The following is a 20,930-nucleotide window of genomic DNA, read 5'->3' on the forward strand; positions in this document are numbered from 1 at the left end:
CATTTTTGACACTATTAAGTTCCTCTTTCCTGGTTAACTTAAACATTGAAATTCAATCTTTATAGTCCAAGTCAGGTAGGGCTGTCACGATTCACCGGTATACCGGTATATCGCGGTGCATGTTGTGAAAAAAATCGCACCGCGGTACGGCGTTGCCGCACCGGTTTTTTTAATATTATTATATTAGCACAGATATAAATACATTACATAATTATTTTGATATAGATATCGTTTTGAAAAATGTAGAAGCGGTTCAAAAGGGCTAAATAAATAATCCGTAAATATCCAGGTCAAGCAAGCGCTTCCACTTGTAGATGTTTAACTTTCATGTTTAAAATACGGCAATGTATGGGTCCGTACCATTTTTGGAATTAGGGACAGATTTCCATTGCAAATAAGTTCATAATTATCCAAAAGATGTTTATTCTATTTCTTATTTTCTTTCTTTAGTATATCGATCGTTCAAAGCATGGCACTTCCGAATCATGTTATCTTAAGATTCTGAATAAGTCGAGGAAGAGTCAGAACGCTACGGATTTTCAATACGCTGACTCCGCATTTTAAACATGCCCTTGAAGCGTTCGATTTACACAGATCGTAGTCACAGCTATTGTAAACAACGTGGCGGACATTTTAGAAAAAGACGCGAACAATAACAATGACTACTTCTATCAAGTTTATTACAGTTTCTTTTACAGTTTCTAGTCATACTATGATATCAGTGTTTTCTGATTATTGAGTTTAATAAAGTTTGTAAAACTTGTTATTCTGCTGTTTTCTTCACAGATACATATTCTGTAAAATATCGCGGTACGTACCGCGATACAGTGTTGCCGTACCACGATATACCGCGGTACGCTCACGGCGTATCGTGACAGCCCTAAAGTCAGGTGATATCCAGTTATGAGTCTGTTAATTTGTCCTTCTTGAGTTGTTACAGGTACACATATTGATTACCAATATCAGTGGGTTTATTCACAGCAAACCAGTTAAACAATTTTTGGTTTAAGATGTTTAAAGAACACGTTGTTTATGCTGTTGATTTTATGTCCTCTTATCAATTATACATTATTCTGCAGTAAGAAATGACATATTTTAGACTTATGGCAAGATTTAAACTTAAACTTAAGTGCATTAGATAAATATCTTATTAAAAATGTCAATGTATATTAAACTTACAATTGAATAAGTCCTAAATAGCCAAAGAGTTGTTACATTTTAAATTCATGGGTTACAATATATATATTTTAAGTTAGGCACTACACATATCATTAAGGTACTAAAAATCATTAAGGTACTAAAACTGCTAAAATAGGGCATTTTCTTATCCGTAGTTGGTATGGATTGAGCTCCGGGGAAAATGTAAACCTCATCAGTGAGATTCTGGTATTTAGAACCTCTCCTGTATCCTCCGTTGTCTTTTGTCTATCTGACCCATCTGCCTTAAACATTTGAGACTATAACCATAACCATCATGAATATTAAAAATTGCATTGAGTCTTAATCTGATATGTGCTATTATTTGTAAGTTATGATGTAATATTGATAAAGGTCCAAATCACATTAAAACCATGGAGTTATTTGCCCCTTTTTAGCTCACCTGAGCACAATGTGCTCATGGTGAGCTTTTGTGATCGCATTTTGTCCGTCGTGCGTCATGCGTCGTCAACATTTGCCTTGTTAACACTCTATAGGCCACATTTATCGTCCAATCTTTATGAAATTTGGTCAAAACTTTGGTCTCAATAATATCCTGGATGAAAAACATGGCTGCCAAGGGGCGGGGCATTTTTCCTTATATAGCTATATATTGCTATAGTAAAATCTTGTTAACACTCTAGAGGCCACATTTATTGTCCAATCTTCATGAAACTTGGTCAGAAGATTCATCTCAATAATATCTTTGACAAGTTCGAAAATGATGTTCACTGATGATGATGCTTTAAAAAATGGCCACCAGGGGGCGGGGCATTTTTTCTTACATGGCTATTAGTAAAATCTAACACTCTAAGGGCCACATTTATTGTCCGATCTTCATGAAACTTGGTCAGAAGATTCATCCCAATGATATCTAGGACGAGTTTAAAAATGATGCCGGTTGGTAGAAAAACATGGCTGCGAGGGGGCAGGGTATTGTTCCTAATATGGCTATAGTAAAACCTTGTTAACACTCTAGAGGCCACATTTATGGTCCAATCTTCATTAAACTTGGTCAGAAGATTGGTCTCAATAATATCTTGGATGAGTTCAAAAATGGTTTCGGTTGCTTTAAAAACATGGCTGCAAGGAGGCGGGGTATTGTTCCTTATATGGCTAAAGTAAAACCTTGTTAACACTCTAGAGGCCACATTTATTGTCCAATCTTCATAAAACTTGGTCAGAAGATTGGTCTCAGTAATATCTTGGATGAGTTCAAAAATGGTTTCGGTTGCTTTAAAAACATGGCCGCCAAGGGGGCGTGGCATTTTTAGCTCGACTATTATATATGAAATATATATAGTGGAGCTATCCTACTAACCCCAGCGTCGGCGTTTCCGTTAGCGTTAGCGTTCAAATGTTAAAGTTTTTGTACTACCCCAATTATTTTCATTGGCCCTTGACATATTGCTTTCATATTTTGCATACTTGTTTACCTACATGACCCCAACCTATAAACAAGAGCAGACAACTCTATCAAGCATTTTTAGCTCGACTATTATACATGAAATATATATAGTGGAGTTATTCTACTCACCCCGGCGTCTGCGTCTGCTTGCAAATGATAAAGTTTTCGTACTACCCCAATTATTTTCATTGTCCCTTCACATATTGCTTTCATATTTTGCATACTTGTTTACCAACATGACCCCAACCTATAAACAAGAGCAGACAACTCTATCAAGCATTTTGTCATAATTATGGCCCCTTTTCCACTTAGAATATGCAGCAAATGTTAAAGTTTTCGTACTACTACTAAATTTTGTGAAATTTAATATCAATGATGCAGCAGACTGACATCAGTTGAATTAGGAAACAATACACTCTGCAGATGTTCTGATTTGCTAGCATCAGGTTTATGCTTTGCGTTACATAGGATTTAGACAATTATTGAACGTTTGCCTTAGATTGTAGAAATAATATGGATGAATTATCATGATGAACCTAAATGTTGCCAAATGTTCTCATGGTTTACTATGCCTTTATGACATGCCAAAATCCCAGATGATGGTTTTGTGCTGAAAATTTGTTTGTTTATAGATGCAGACAAAGTTTTGGATTGAGATGTTAATTAATATAAATAAATTCGTAACTTGTTGAAAAGCCTGGTTGTGTGGCATGTCCTCATTTTTTAAATGTTCATGATATATCCCAAGAAAAGCCTTGTTTTGTGTCCACATTTCTTTATTTATTGATACTTTCCCAATAAACCACGGGAAAGCTTAAAAATAATAAATATGTTCTCTTAGTACTGGTCAACTGCTTAGAGCGTTAAAGCATTTCCAAGAAGTGTGTTAGTAGGGTTACTGGCCAGATACTGTTAAAAAATGCTGATCAAGCACACAAAACTTAATACAAATGGTTTTCAAACAATATTTAAACTCTCCTGAGCACATGTTGAGCTATTAAGGTGGGTGGGTGACCCGAGCATGTTGTCTTGTCTCAAGTTGTGTCATTCAAAATGTGTGTCAGATGTTGTATCTAAACGATACATATATATAGGCTGAGTTTGAATCTGGGTCATAAGCATCAAAGAACTAGGTGATCAGGTAAAATCTTAGAAAAACATTTTTACAACTAGAAGCCCCATTTATGACTTAATCTCGATGAAACTTGGGCAGAATGTTAATCTTGACAATACCTCGGCCAGGTTTGAATCTTTGTTGTGCATATCCAAAAACTGGGTCACCTGGTCAAAATTTAAAAAAAATTGTTACAACTCTTAATGCCACATTTATTGCTCAATGTTGATGAAACATGGTTAGAATTTTTATCTTTACAATATACAAGTATTATTCTAGACATATTCATCCACAAACTAGGTAAATAAGTCATAAGAACAACCTTGTTATCACTTCAAAAAGTTGGTCAACAGATCGAATCTTAGAAAAACCTTGTTACCACTATGTAGGCCACATTTTTACTCAATCTTGATAAAACTTGTTCAGCATGTTTATCTTGACAATATCTTAGCAAGGTTTGAATATTGGTCTTGTGCATCTAAAACCAAGTTCAGGAGGTTGAATATTGAAATGATTATTACCACTCTAGGCCAACATTGATGGCTCAAGCTTGATGAACCTTGGTCAGAATGTTCATCTTGACAATATCAAAGCCATGTTTGAATCTGGTTCAGGTTGGAGTTCATGGGCCTTCCTATTCATTTATGTGCATATCGCTGTTATATTTCAGTATGGCCGTTTCTTTGTTGAGGCCTTCTTGCGTCAGGGCATGCCCCTCCTGGATAAGATGTTCAAGAACCACAAGCAGGACATCACTGGCCTTCTAAAGAACCTTCAGCAGAGCACACGATTCCTCCATCACATGTGTGGCCACTCGAAGGTGGGTGGAACACATATTTATATGTTGGATAGCTTGTTCCATATCAAGATCATTATAAAGTTTGAGTGCAAAATGTTATTGAAGTTAGGCAAGCGCTTGCTTTAAACTGGACAGAATTTTTTCGTTTTTGACAGATTTATTGATTGATTCATTACATGTGGACATTCAAAAGATGGCAACATATCTTCATGTTCAGAAACATTAGTGACTGTACAATATTCCTTATCATTTATCACTTGGTGATTATTGTCCAAAATAAATAATTGATGAAAATTTATTATCTGTTATTCACCATTTTAAATCTATGTGTCTTCTACAACTGTACATATTTATGCCCCCCTTCGAAGAAGAGGGGTATTTTGCTTTGCACATGTCGGTCGGTCGGTCTGTCGGTCGGTCCGTCCACCAGGTGGTTTCCGGATGATAACTCAAGAACGCTTGGGGCTCGGATCATGAAACTTCATAGGTACATTGATCATGACTTGCAGATGACCCCTATTGATTTTGAGGTCACTAGGTCAAAGGTCAAGGTCACGGTGACCCGAAATAGTAAAATAGTTTCCGGATGATAACTCAAGAGCGCATACGCCTAGGATCATGAAACTTCATGGGTAGATTGATCATGACTCGCAGATGACCCCTATTGATTTTGAGGTCACAAAGTCAAAGGTCAAGGTCACAGTGACCCGAAATAGTAAAATGATTTTCAGATGATAACTCAACGCTTTTGCCTAGGATCATGACACTTCATAGGTACATTGATCGTGACTCACACATGACCCCTATTGATTTTCAGGTCACTAGGTCAAAGGTCAAGGTCACAGTGACAAAAATCGTATTCACACAATGGCTGCCACTTCAACGGACAGCCCATATGGGGGGCATGCATGTTTTACAAACAGACCTTGTTTATCTGTTATTCCTCATTTTAAATCTTGGTGTCTTGTACTTCAGAAAGTATTTAAGCTATTTTCAACCATTTGAAATATTTTTGTCGTACCTTCAGTACATACTTAATCTTTTATTCACAATTTTAGATATTTGTGTCTTATTCTTCAGTACATTTTTAATCTGTTATTTACCATTTTAGATCTTTGTGTCTTTTACTACAGTACATATTTAATCTTTTATTCACCATTTTAGATCTTGTGTCTTATACTTCAGAACATATTTAATCTGTTATTCACCATTTTAGATCTGTGTGTCTTATACTTCAGAACATATTAAATCTGTTATTTGTCATTTAAAATCTTTGTTTTTTACCTCAGTATTTATTAATCTGTTATTCAACAATATGCATCTTAGTGTCTTATACTACAGTACATATTTAATTGTTTACTCACCATTTTTATGCCCCCCTTCGAAGAAGAGGGGGTATATTGCTTTGCTCATGTCGGTCTGTCGGTCGGTCGGTCCGTCCACCAATTGGTTGTCAGACGATAACTCAAGAACGCTTGTAAAATGATTTTCAGATGATAACTCTTGAACGCTTTTGCCTAGGATCATGACACTTCATAGGTACATTGATCGTGACTCGCAGATGAGGCCTATTGATTTTCAGGTCACTAGGTCAAAGGTCAAGGTCACAGTGACAAAAAAGTATTCACGCAATGGCTGCCACTTCAACGGACAGCCCATATGGGGGGCATGCATGTTTTACAAACAGCCCTTGTTTATCTTTGTTTTTGTATACCACAGTACATATTTTATCTGTTTTTCACTATTTTAGATCATCAAGGACATAGCGCTGACGAACCAGGTGCCCATGATGAAGCGTACCCTGGAGGTGTTTGTGTTCCGAGTGAAGGCCATGCTCACGGTGAACAAGTGTCTGGAGGCTTTCTGGATGGGCAACTTGAAAAACAAGGATTTACACGTGAGACTTGCATGTAGTTTGTCATCGTTAATGTGGTTAAAGCTTGGTTTTGATATGACATTTTGTTGGTCATATATCATTTCCATTGCCGAATGGAATGATTGAAAATTTTAGATTTTGTTTTGTGCCCCTTTGTGCCTGGTTTGAAAATATGTCATATTATGTTAATGCCCAGCATAGATCAGCTGTCAAAAAATACAGAAGAAAGTCACAATTCAAGGTTTTGTTTCAAAAATAAAAATCAGTGCTTTATGGAATTGCAACCTTTCTGATCTCTTTCTCTAAAAAGTCTCCATTTACGAGCATATCAATTGCTCACTTGTTTGGACTGTCATCTTTATGCTGCAATTACTAGTATAATGTTGCTTATACAAATAAGTTAATATAACAGAAATTGAGGGGGCATGTGGGGTCAGATACAAACTTTGTCTTCCACTGAAAATAAGGATTATTTTAGGTGTTTCCTACCCTCACCTCACCCATGTACAGTTTCAAAGTCATTCCCCAGAGAAACAAAATACTTCCACAAATAGTAATTATGCCCCCCTTCGAAGAAGAGGGGGTATATTGCTTTGCTCATGTCGGTCGGTCGGTCGGTTGGTAGGTCGGTCGGTCGGTCCGTCCACCAGGTGGTTGTCGTATGATAACTCAAGAACGCATACGCCTAGGATCATGAAACTTCATAGGTAGATTGATCATGACTCGCAGATGACCCTATTGATTTTGAGGTCACTAGGTCAAAGGTCAAGGTCACGGTGACCCGAAATAGTAAAATGGTTTTCGGATGATAACTCAAGAACGCATACGCTTAGGATCATGAAACTTCATGGGTAGATTGATCATGACTCGCAGATGACCCCTATTGATTTTGAGGTCACTAGGTCAAAGGTCAAGGTCACGGTAACCCGAAATAGTAAAATGGTTTCCGGATGATAACTCAAGAACGCATACGCCTAGGATCATGAAACTTTATGGGTAGATTGATCATGACTCGCAGATGACCCCTATTGATTTTGAGGTCACTAGGTCAAAGGTCAAGGTCACGGTGACCCGAAATAGTAAAATGGTTTCCGGATGATAACTCAAGAATGCATACGCCTAGGATCATGAAACTTCATGGGTAGATTGATCATGACTCGCAGATGACCCATATCAATTTTGAGGTCACTAGGTCAAAGGTCAAGGTCACGGTGACCCGAAATAGTAAAATGGTTTCCGGATGATAACTCAAGAACGCATACGCCTAGGATCATGAAACTTCATAGGTAGATTGATCATGACTTGCAGATGACCCCTATTGTTTTTGAGGTCACTAGGTCAAAGGTCAAGGTCACGGTGACCTGAAATATTAAAATGGTTTTCGGATGATAACTCAAGAACGCTTTTGCCTAGGATCATGAAACTTCATAGGTAGATTGATCATGACTCGCAGATGACCCCTATTGATTTTGAGGTCACAAGGTCAAAGGTCAAGGTCACGGTGACCCGAAATAGTAAAATGATTTTCGGATGATAACTCAAGAACGCTTTTGCCTAGGATCATGACACTTCATAGGTACATTGATTGTGACTCGCAGATGACCCCTATTGATTTTCAGGTCACTAGGTCAAAGGTCAAGGTCACAGTGACAAAAATCGTGCTCACACAATGGCTGCCACTACAATGGACAGCCCATATGGGGGGGCATGCATGTTTTATTGAAATAGAATCTGCATTATTATTCCATCATTGCACTAAGATATAATGTGTTAAGTGATAAAACAGTTTGATACTTAAGCCCTGAGGATGAATAACAAAGAATATAAATTTGCTATTGGAATACCTACTTCTTATGATATGTAAATAAAGGTTTTAGTTCAATACAACAGTTGTCCCTTTTTACAAACATTCTTTTCCACCTATGGTTCTCTGAGTACACAATATAGGTGTTCAAATCGATTTATCACTTTATTACAGTTGTATTGTGTTGGTCATAGTTTACTTCTATTGTTAATCCCTTATTGCTTACAGCAGATTTATATAAAAAGTATAAAGCATGATAAAATTCTGTGAAAAAATGCTAATTAGTCATTATCTTTTATCCTTTGAAGGTTTAAAATTGCTCAACAACTTTGATATCAACAGCAATCATACAATGAGAACCTGATAAGTAACTACAATTGGGCCATTTGAAACTTGTTCCACATATAAACAGCGTTCTGTTCTGTCAATTATACACAATATCTCATTTTGTAATATTTTCGTGAAATATTCAAATGTTTTTCTGTACTGCTGTGACATTAAATGAATAATAAAAATGCCTGCCACACCATAGATATTTATATCATATAATATACTGTATATATATATATATATATATATATATATATATATATATATATATATATATATATGTTTTTAAATGTTTTTCTCATAATATATTTGCAGCGTCTGTGTTAACAATAAAAAGTATAAAACTTCAGATGTTGATTATACATGTATATTGAAAACCAGACAATCAAATATTTGAATATTCTTAAATCTTTAATTGCCGAATATTCAAATACCAAATGTGTAATTTTTGCCATCCTTTAAAAGCACACATATGTTTTTGTTGTGAAATGTAAAAAAGCAACGTTGAATGTTAGTTTTAAAGTGTAGGAGTACTTTGTTGGTAAAGTTTGTGTTTACTACTTCACAGATGAACAGTCATCCATGGTAATTCCAGAGTACCCCTTGACTAACTACCTGTATATACTACATTTAAGGGAGAAGAGATCATGTCCCAGTCAGTGGCTGCCAGTGAGGCTGGTGGGGACAGTGAGGGGGAGGCACTGCCTGAGGAGGAGGAGGAGCTTAGTGATGTGGTAAGAGTCCCTTGATCAGAATGTGAAGTTTAACCTTCAAGGATAATTGTTGATTTTTCGGTGTTATAACAAAGTATAATTATCTTCAGTAGAAAGGGAAATTTTTTATATAGTAACATGATGTTAAACCATAGAGGAACATTGTTTGTTTTTCTGTGTAATAAACAGTATACCTTCCATGAAATGATAGACAAGTTATATATTAATGAGTGGAAATTATCACTATTTGAAGTGACTATGTGAAATAATGATATAAATGATGTTTTCAGATGTTTATTTAATTACAGGCATTTGTACCCTTTAACCTGTTATTTCCAGGAACTGGACAATGAAAGCACTGCCAGCAATGAGACGGGTGACAATGATGTAACTGACCCCGAGGGCTCACTGAGTCAGGCCTACTAAACACATTAACAATGTTGAAAATCCAAGAGTCCTAGAAAGTGCATGCTGAATCATAATGTTAGATGTATCTGTATTTAATTATCCTAGGGTCTTGTAAGGCTCAGCACACAAACAATATTGCAGGTACGGTTAGCTTGAAATGTTAGGCTTTTTTAAACATAAATAATAATGTCAGTCAAAAGGACTACTAGGTTAGGTTTACTGAACACTTGAATCTACCGACTTCATCACTAAGGTAACAGGCATGCACTCAATATTGCAATACCCTTTTGACTTGAAATGACAGGCTGTTAGGTGTACTAAAACAAACATTTGTGTTCATCCAGCACTTTAAGGCTGGCAATACGGAATTAATGCTATAATAAACACATTTATAGTGTGACCAATGAAAAGGACTTTGTGTGAGCCGATGTTCTGAACAAGGGACATAATTCGTGTTGAACTTGAAAAAAGAATAGTCAGGCTTGATGAACTCTCCAAATGAAGCAAGCTCTGTGGAAAGGGGGTTTAAGGCATGATGTGCGTAAAGTGTCATCCCAGATTAGCCTGTGCAGTCCAAAAACACTGTTGTATTTTTAGTTTAAAGGAAGAAACTTGACAAAAATTAAGTTTAGGTAGATTAGCCCTATGCAGACTGCACAGGCTAATCTGGGACAAGCCTTTACGCACTTGCATTAAACCCTGTTTTCACAGAGCAAAGCTCAAATGCTTACAAATCTGTAGGACTGACCGAATGAAAGACAGCCATGATACAAATTGAACTTTCGGCCTCTGCAGAATCCACTTCCTTACAGATTAGAGAAGTTCTTCTCTGCATACTGATTTAAGTATAAAGACAGTAAGAGCAAACATAAAAATCATGTAAGCAACAGTGCTTAAAAATTGGCTGACATAAATGTTCAGTGACTGTTGGTGGCTTAATTAATGTTGCTTAAAGTACGTTGTTATTGTATTTAAGAATTACCTCTAGTGAGCAATATGTTAAATGACATCTGAGCTCATGTCTTGTTGGTAAGTGTTCATTGTTAAACGTTTGGCACATTTTTCAGTAATACAAGACTCCATAAATGCACAAGTTTGTCTTATGATTCTCTTGACCTGCTTACACATTTTAAATATTCAAACCCTTGCCTTTCAAAATCCCTGATTTGTTTAATTTATTTATCAAGTAAACTTTATAACCCTGATCATGAAGAAGGTTAGATCAAACATGTTCTCTAATCAGGAATCATACCCCTAGATAACTGCTCTTCCTTAAACTCAGTATACTTACTGCATACTTACTGATGACAATGTTTGTACCTGTTAAGACAAGAATCGTGTACAGATCAATACAGATTTTTTTTAAAGACAGAAATTCCCGTGTTTCGCTGATAATTGTTAAGATTTTAGTATCTTAATATACCCTTATATGATATTGTTTATTATACTGTTGTAATTAATACTATTTGTACACTTCACTTTGTTGATTTCTTTTGTTTCTTTCAAAACCTTGTGTACTATTCGCACATGAATTTTGACTACTTATGCATTAATCTTACTTGTACAAAATAAAAGTCTGTTATGATAACGGGGTCAGAGACTTTTTTGTTTGGTCTAGTGAATGGGTGTATGTACATTATTGATTATTTAATTTAAAAATAACTAACCACAAACATAGGTTCACCATTATGGAATGGAATGTCACCTAGAAGACTTGCGTCCCAATTTCAGAAGTCAAGGTAAGAGGTCAAAGTTTAAATGGGGGAATGTTATGGCTTGTCTGGACAGTAACATTCCTTTGACATAATTTTTTCATACGTGGAGAAGGAGTAATGCATAAATAGATGCTCAAATGTCATTTTTTTCCAAGTACTATTTAGCCGCAATTGTGGAACTTTGTGTAATGCCAATGTTATCTTATATTCCGCTGTTGATGATGATGATACTGGTGATAGTTTCAGAAACATGCACACAAAAGCAAGAAGTTCTAATTATATTTAATAACTCAAGTTAAATGCGTTCATTTCTAAAGATTACAATATTTATTTTTATAGAAAATGGCACAGCGATAAACCCAGTAAAACAACAATAACTGTTTCATTTGAATCTTATTGAAATGGCTACTGGCCCTTATTTTATGAAGCATAATTTATCTCCAAGACACAAAGTGTTTTAGCTGTGAGAGAAAATGGATATAAAGTTTTCTCAATTCCGTCGCTCTAAAACAAATCGCTTTCGATGTAATTAATAAATGTATGTCTGTAATGTTTGCATGTTTCTCATTTTGAAGGAAGAGCTAGTTACATGTATTATGTCTTAAAATACTATGAGTTAGGTACTTTTCATATGCATGCTATGTGTTAGCATATTTTTGGGGGTTCCATGAAAGTTCATAGGTTTTCAACATCTACTACTTAACTCTGCATTGAAAGGACAAACAATTTCTTGCCACTAATACTCTGACAGGTGAGAAAACCATTCAGTTGGCTTAATAGGTTATTGAATCACGGAGCTTGGAAAGGGCTCCATAATAGTCATTTGGTCTTGCTTGGGCTATTATTTATTTGCCTGTTTAATACATACCGGTATCTTTTTAATATCATTTATATTTATTTTAAGGATTTCAATTGCTTTTTGTTTTACACGCTCAATTAAAACAGAAAACAAGTTAAGGAGATCATCAGGCCCAGTTGCCCACAAAGCACTTAACAGACTAAACAAATGTGAGGGAAGCATTTATATGTGTATCAATAAGCTAAATAACATTTTCTCTATGAATTAACATATACAATACACAATATATGTATGCCCCCCTTAGAAGAAGAGGGGGTATATTGTTTTGCACATGTCAGTCGGTAGGTCCGTCCACCAGATGGTTTCCGGATGATAACTCAAGAACGCTTAGACCTAGGATCATGAAACTTCATAGGTACATTGATCATGACTGGCAGATGACCCCTATTGATTTTCAGGTCACAAGGTCAAAGGTCAAGGTCACAGTGACTCGAAACAGTAAAACGGTTTCCGGATGATAACTCAAGAATGCTTTAGCCTAGGATCATGAAACTTCATAGGTACATTGATCATGACTGGCAGATGACCCCTATTGATTTTCAGGTCACAAGGTCAAAGGTCAAGGTCACAGTGACTCGAAACAGTAAAACGGTTTCCGGATGATAACTCAAGAATGCTTTAGCCTAGGATCATGAAACTTCATAGCTACATTGATCACGACTGGCAGATGACCCCTATTGATTTTCAGGTCACTAAATCAAAGGTCAAGGTCACAGTGACTCGAAACAGTTAAATGGTTTTCGGATGATAACTCAAGAATGCTTTAGCCTAGGATCATGAAACTTCATAGGTACATTGATCATGACTGGCAGATGACCCCTATTGATTTTCAGGTCACTAGGTCAAAGGTCAAGGTCACAGTGACTTGAAACAGTAAAATGGTTTCTGGATGATAACTCAAAAATAATTAGGCCTAGGATCATGAAACTTCATAGGTACATTGATCATGACTGGCAGATGACCCCTATTGATTTTCAGGTCACTAGGTCAAAGGTCAAGGTCACAGTGACAAAAAACGTATTCACACAATGGCTGCCACTACAACTGACAGCCTAATGGGGGGCATGCATGTTTTACAAACAGCCCTTGTTATATTATTAATTTCAGTGAGTATAAAAGATTTTAAAATCATTTTAGTTTCCGCAATCTTAAACCAAACACCAAATTAACGACAAATATTAAATGAGATCAATACATTATTTTTTAATCATAAAATAAATCAAATGCTGTTTAATTTAATGACATTCACAATGACAAGTTTACACAGACACCCACACATGTTAAGGTGGAATTTGTTGACTAACTTTAAATTGTATCCATGTGTCATATAACAAAAGCTGCAGAGATTTTGTACATGAATGATTTTTTGACTGTATGGCCGAAAAGTATTTCTATTGTATACAACTGTAATTATGTTGATGTTCTGGTACAACTGTCCTTAACATTTATTATGCCCCCCTTCGAAGAAGAGGGGGTATATTGCTTTGCTCATGTCGGTGTGTCGGTCCGTCCACCAGGTGGTTGTCAGATGATAACTCAAGAACGCTTGGGCCTAGGATCATGAAACTTCATAGGTACATTGATCATGACTAGCAGATGACCCCTATTGATTTTGAGGTCACTAGGTCAAAGGTCAAGGTCACGGTGACCCGAAATAGTTAAATGGTTTTTGGATGATAACTCAAGAATGCATACGCGGCCAACAGGGCGAACTCTGAACAATATAACTGAAGCAACTGGTCTGTAATCCTAAATCTATAATTATCAGTCCAATGAAACATCATCCTTTGAGTAAAATAAAGTGGATCAGTAAAAATATTATCAGAATATGAGATTTTTTGTATATTTTGTATATTAAATATTGTGTTAATGTTTAATTTTGTTGATTAATATAAATATAAGCAGGACAGGGGAGGTAATACACTATTATATCTTTCTTATATACAGGGGAAACAAATGCAATAAGTTTAAATTTCATGTTTAATGAATAGAGGATATTTATTATGGCAAGCGAAATGCACATTGAGTCCTTAAACCACGGTTTAACAGTTAACTATATAGTTAAGAGACTTTGAACCCGGGTTCAAAGTGCCGTTTGCACATTAAATCCTTAAACCCGAGTTCAAGAGTTTGAACCGCAGTTCAAAGTGTGTCTAAAAATAGATACAAATCTGTTATCTGAGACAACCAATTAGCGGAGCTTAAACCACAATTAGCTATATATAGAAGGTAAATGCCGCGATTTCATTGGTCCTCTCTTAACTATAAGGTTAAGAGACTTTAAACTGCGGTTCAAATTCTAAAACTGCGGTTAAGAGGCGCGGAATGCACATTAATTATTTAACAGTTAATTATATAGTTAAGAAATTTTGAACCCGAGTTCAAAGTGCCGTTTGCCCATTAATTCTTTAAACCCGAGTTCAAGAGTGTAAACTGCGGTTCAAAGTCTTAAACTGGGGTTAACAAGCGCGGAATGTACATTTATTATCTAACTGTTGAATATATACAGTAAAAATACTAAAATGAAAGTTTTGACACACCATGCGAATGTCCTATCAAGTAAAGGTGACGATTAACCAAAATAAAGTGTAATATAACCTAATTTCAATGGGTTTTATGCGGTTCGAGTGTTCACAAAACACCGGTTGACCTTGAAAATGACATGGGACGATGATGGGTAAAAAACAATCTCGTCGAATAACATTTCTCAATTATCAACGAGTTTAAGCCGTTGACACTGCATTGCATGGGAAGAAAAGGTGATATTAGGTATGTTGTTAAATCATGTTGTCGTTTTATTACCAAATTTATGGATGTAATCGCTAAATTATCTCAATTTCTTAACCCGGAAGTGGATAGTTCCGATTTATTTACGGAACCACATACCTTGATAAATATGCACTGTAGCAAATCTTCATATAATCAATCTTTGTACAGAGAATAAGAAAAAACACTAGTTTAATAATATAAATCCATAATTAATCAAAATCATATGTTCAACCTCTCCTATACCACTATACCATTGTACTACTAAAATAATGATGTTTTAGAACGATTTGGAAAACAGACCGGACTAAAACATCCGTATTAATAATAATAATAACAACAAATAAAAGCTTTATTTACAAAACGTTACACAAAAAAGAAAAATGGAAAAATGACATGACAACATTTTATTATGACAATTTAACTTAACTAATACAAGAATAATGGTTATGCATTAATTATAAATAATTTAACAAAGCGGGATGCTAAGAGTTCTTTATCGACGCACTCCCACTCAATGAGGTCTATTAATGTATAAAGTTTCAAACTGATGCTATTAATACTTTTTAACGAGACAGACGACGGACAAGTGATCCCTTTAAAAAAACATTTGGTAGAAAACAATATTAATGCATAGTATTCGATACAAAAGGATTTGTTCGTTTACAGAAAATACTATAATTGTAACATAATTATACTATGTACAACAACCTCAAGGTAGACATAATGTAATACAAATTTGTAGTTAACGAAATAAACAAACTATAAAATGAATCATAAACATAATTGTCTCGCGTTCTGAGAAAACTGGACATAATGCTGGTGCGTAAATTGTTATCCCAGATTAGCCGTTTCAATCCGCACAGGCTAATCAGGGACGACAATTTCCGCTTTTATGGAATGTTTCGTTTAAATGATGTCTCTTCTTAGCGAAAATCCAGATAAGGCGGAAAGTGTCACTTTACGCACAAGCATTATGCCCAGTTTTCTCAGAACACGACACAATTATGCATGTTCAAAACCATTTCTAGCTACATTTTCCCACATTCTCTTTCACTAATGCTTTAACTTGTATTTTTATGGGACCGTTTCATCAAAGATCGTACGACAATCTTAATTTATAACTTAAATTTAAAAACTAAAAATATACAAGCTGTTGATAAATAGCTCCGCAAGATATAAGCCATTGGTAAGAAAATGATGAAATAAATGATTTTACTAGAAATAAGCAAAAATATGCTTCGGTCTGTTAAAATAATGTTTCTTTGAAATTCGTATCGTATTCTAAATTTGTCGTACGATGTTTGATGAAACGGGCCCATAAGAATATAAGTTAAAGCAAGAATTTGACAGTATTTGAGTGATCTCAGCTATATCATACTCTTGGACACACGCAAATACTGTTTATAGATTTAACGGTTCATATTGTTTCTAAACATGGTTCAATATCCTTTTAATGTGTGTTCAGAACAGTGTTCAGATGGATCTATTCAGTGTCATAACTGTAAAAAAATGGTCGCATCGTCAGTGCTATGACATGTCGGACACAGACCTAAAATCATGGTCTCCATCGTACCTTAAGTTTGTGTGTCAAAAGTGTGGATTTTGTAATGGAAAGTACGACGTCGAAGCTGCACTCAAGAGGTATGTACACATGTATTAGACAAGTTTCCGATGTTGATCCATCTTAGCTAAAGCCGATTTGAATAAATTTTCTTTAGCAAACCCTTAGTCCATAATATATTATACAATAAATATTAAGATATTCGGCGTAAATTGTAAAAATTATGGTTCTAAATAGACATATAATTGCATTTAGTTTAATTAAAAAAATAAACAAAGCGTTCATCACGTTATCTTATATGCGTCGTAAAACATTTATTTAATTAACTTAAAACGTTTATTGTATATATTGCTTATAAAGTGTATACGAGTTATTATGGCACATCTAGTGATGGTTCAACGTATATATTGCATTATTAATTGTATGTATACCGTCTCTGTGTCTATTCACTAAATAAAGAAAATATTCGTCACGCACTGCGATAATTTGAAATGAACGTCACACAGTCAGGTGTTATTAGAAATTGATTGATTATTAAGATGGTACTTTTTATACGCCCGTATAAAATACGGGACGTATTATGTGAAACCCCTTGGCGGGCGGGCGGGCGGCGGGCGGGCGGCGGGCGGAAGGCATCACTTTGTCCGGACTCTAATTCAAATTGTATTCATCCGATCTTCACCAAACTTGGTCAGCAGTTGCATCTAGTTGATATCTAGGCCAAGTTCGAATAAGGGTCATGCCGGGTCAAAAACTAGGTCATAGGGTCAATAAGTGCATTTTCAAAGGGGCCACTTTGTCCGGACTCTATTTCAAATTGTATTCATCCGATCTTCACCAAACTTGGTCAGCAGTTGCATCTAGTTGATATATAGGCCAAGTTCGAATATGGGTCATGCCGGGTCAAAAACTAGGTCATAGGGTCAATTAGTGCATTTTCAACGGCGCCACTTTGTCCGGACTCTAATTCAAATTGTATTCATCCGATCTTCACCAAACTTGGTCAGTAGTTGCATCTAGTTGATATCTAGGTCAAGTCCGAATATGGGTCATGCTGGGTCAAAAACTAGGTCAAAGGGTCAATTAGTGCATTTTACTTTGTCCGGACTCTAATTCAAATTGTATAAATCTTATCTTTTTCATCTGATCTTCACCAAATTTGGTCAGAAGTTATGTTTAGATGATATGTAGGTCAAGTTCAAATATGGGTCATGGTAAAGTAATCAAGTTGTCCAAAACCTTCAAACGGGCGTATCTTGTGACAGTTTGGCACTCTTGTTAAAAATTGTGATTTGTTTTACCTGTAGAGATGTATTAGCTAAAAAAACAGTATCTTTTTTACTTTCGCGTTCGGTATAAGCAACTAAACATAAATCAAATTTGTATTTTGTTACAAATCGTGTTCGGTATAAGCAATTAAACTTAAAGTATGTGTAATTTGATTCGCACCTATCGCCTAACTCAACGTTCAATGGCACGCGCACTTTATAAAATTATTGCAACTAATGCAAGCTAGAATTAATATGTGACTACTTGCAGTGTCATGCGAAAATGGATCTTATTTCTAAATATCCACCTTCACACTTTATTAGCGCCGTCTTTATTAGGCTATCTTTATTTAAAGAACAGATTACTGTGAACTTAATAAAAATGTGCAACGGTGATGTGGATCCATTCTCGCAAAGAGCTATCAATATACAAAGATTGGAAACATCCATTCAGACCATTCGAAAGTATCGGAAATTCAAGCGGCGGAACCGAGATCTATATCACGTGACATCAATCGAGCAGACGTCTTTTAAAGCCGAATTGTGTAAAATAATTGCCATCATCGTTATCGTTTTCACACCTGTCTTTATTGACTTTTAGGGTAGTATTATCGAATATTTTTGTATAACTTTGCTATTTGTGGATAGATTCGGTTAATTTTGGATTTAGTTAGTTTCATTTTCATATTGCTACAGGTGTAGACTAAACTCATATCACCATATTTAGTACACACTTGAATATCTCTTCTTGTAAGACGTATGTTAATGTTTATGTCTATTTATTTTTTACAAATTAAACTACGAAACCTCGCCAGACTTAATAGAGAAAAGGGTAGCTTCTGACCACACTGCGCGAATGCCGCTTGTCGCATTTTAACCGTGTTTGCATAAGTCGGCAAATATCTTGCTCTGCATTTTGAACTAATTTATGTCAGTTGATCAATGCATATCATGTATACTATGTACTGCAATTAAAATTTATTCGATAAAAAACACTCGAAATTTATAAAAATGATATCGCAGTTAACGAGTACTTCTGGGTCAAAAGGCTGACGCCTCAAACATACGTTATATATTATATAAATTGAATATTCAACCTACGTGTAACGTTGATATGTGACGTCGATGTCACGTGAAATTTGCCGTAAATTATATTTATCAACTACATTTAAACCAAATTTAAATGCGCTTAACACACATACTTACTGAGGTCTCTATGGCATTACGTTTCAATCGCGCTTTTTGGAATTCATGTATTTTAAGCTTAAATATAAAGTCCCTGATAATTAGTTAGTATAATATGTAAATTTCATTGACTTTTGCCAACAAACTAATGAGGTATGGAGAAAATCCACGAAATTCTGGAACACCCCTCGTATATATATATATATATATATATATATATATATATATATATATATATATATATATATATATATATATATATATATATATATATATATATTTATAAAACATTGAGTGAAATAGCGCTACCAAAAAAATTCCATGCAATCCATGTACCGTTTGTGTTAGTTAACAACATCAATTGACGTATATATTTTATTAAGAATAAAAACATACATACACGTTAATATTTTCGGTAGCGCTAGTTCACTTACTATTTGATACTTCGGGAATCTGGAAAAATAAATCTCCATTTAGGTTATATTACATTACTTGAAAATAGTTCATATTTTCATTATATTCGGTAATAAAAGTTCGCGATGTGAAAAATGTGAACATCTCCTTTTAAAATATAACGACCATTTGTGATCATGAGTACATCAATGTAGACTTCAATTAATCGCTGTATAAACTGGTTATTTCCCCTGATATGCAACCGATTTATTTTTTTATTATTATCATTTTCTTATTAGCCTCTAAACATGCACACACATCGTAATATCAAGGATTTCGTCGATTGTCATTATATTAATCTATGGGCATACATGCATAGAACATATGGTTAAAATGTTTAAACAATTAAACGCAGTTATCTACACTTTGATTAACTTTACCATAAGCATGTGCACTTTAAATTGCACTAGGCAAAGGACAATATTTAAAAAGATTTAAGCCAGATCGAGCACACTGAACAATGAACTGTTCGTATAAACAACTTTGGTGTAGTGTTTCAAGTTTTTGAATTGCTCAGTTTGCAGGGTTGTAAAGGAAGTCCTAGGTTGCAATTGGTAATCATATTCGTTTGCAACTGCCGCAATGCATGCATTCAACGACGTGGAAAACCATGTTTTAAAATACAGCTATTATGTTTTGGAAGACCTTTTCAATCATTGAGTGTGTTTAAAAGCCAATAAATATTTAAATATCTCTTCCGCTTTCAGCAGTCATGTGCAATAGGTGCGTATCTAAAATTCTTGTCAAGAGAGTCTACAGACAGTTGGTGCCCTGGAGATTGGAGACTCCCATCATATGCTGTCACTAAATGGAGCGCAGTAAATTTTGCGACTGAAACATTTTCCAACGTACTTAAAATGTTTGTTTTTTTCATAAAAAAGTGATATTTATAATTATATGAATATCATAAGCAGTTAGTAGGTAGTTCTTTGAGGAGAGTGATGTTGACCAACATTGACGTTACGTTTTATTTATTTGTAACAATGAGGGGGTAATAATCAATAAATGGTGAGAAATTGGGTATTTCTTTTATAATAGTCTACAATGGTTGACAATCTTCCCCGCTCTTTAAAATAATAATAGGTGCTTTTAAGGCAGTTTCTCGCATTTCCTTGTCAGTGTCATAAATAGCCATTTATTTTTACCACTTGTGTCATAGTGAATATACAGTATCATTATGATTTCTCAAACTCCAGTTTGCAAGACATGAAGTATGTCAATAAACTTTACTAAGTTATGAAAATATTAACATAAATGCAATATCAATAGATAGAGATTTTATAATTAATAGATTTGGTTTATTTTGAACTTATTTTGTTTCATTTTCATATTGGTTCATACGTCAAGAATGTGGGTTGCTATGGCAACAAATACTACAAAAAATAATGATCTGACAATGGTGGAGCCGGTAGGGGACATCATTGCTTGGCAATAGCTTGTTTAATGTATGATTCGGTAGAAATAAAAACAC

The 20,930-nt window shown here is 35.1% G+C and overlaps 1 protein-coding gene and 1 long non-coding RNA gene across 2 annotated transcripts in view; both read left to right on the forward strand.

The window, feature by feature from the left end:
- The window catches only part of LOC127880820 (Fanconi anemia group D2 protein-like), a 126,423-nt gene extending 115,186 nt beyond the window's left edge, over window positions 1–11,237 (forward strand). Inside the window, exons 41-44 of the mRNA XM_052428267.1 lie at window positions 4,390–4,539; window positions 6,269–6,415; window positions 9,164–9,262; window positions 9,581–11,237. Of these exons, the coding sequence (XP_052284227.1) occupies window positions 4,390–4,539; window positions 6,269–6,415; window positions 9,164–9,262; window positions 9,581–9,667 (483 nt within the window). The 3' untranslated portion in view covers window positions 9,668–11,237. The remainder of the gene's footprint in view (window positions 1–4,389; window positions 4,540–6,268; window positions 6,416–9,163; window positions 9,263–9,580) is intronic.
- Window positions 11,238–14,539: 3,302 nt separating this feature from the next.
- Window positions 14,540–20,478, forward strand: LOC127880844 (uncharacterized). Its single transcript, XR_008049782.1, has 3 exons — window positions 14,540–14,992; window positions 16,458–16,633; window positions 20,167–20,478. It is a non-coding gene; the product is annotated as an uncharacterized LOC127880844 (long non-coding RNA).
- Window positions 20,479–20,930: the final 452 nt, after the last annotated feature.

Source organism: Dreissena polymorpha, chromosome 5 (assembly GCF_020536995.1).
Source record: "Dreissena polymorpha isolate Duluth1 chromosome 5, UMN_Dpol_1.0, whole genome shotgun sequence".
Classification (NCBI taxonomy): domain Eukaryota; kingdom Metazoa; phylum Mollusca; class Bivalvia; order Myida; family Dreissenidae; genus Dreissena; species Dreissena polymorpha.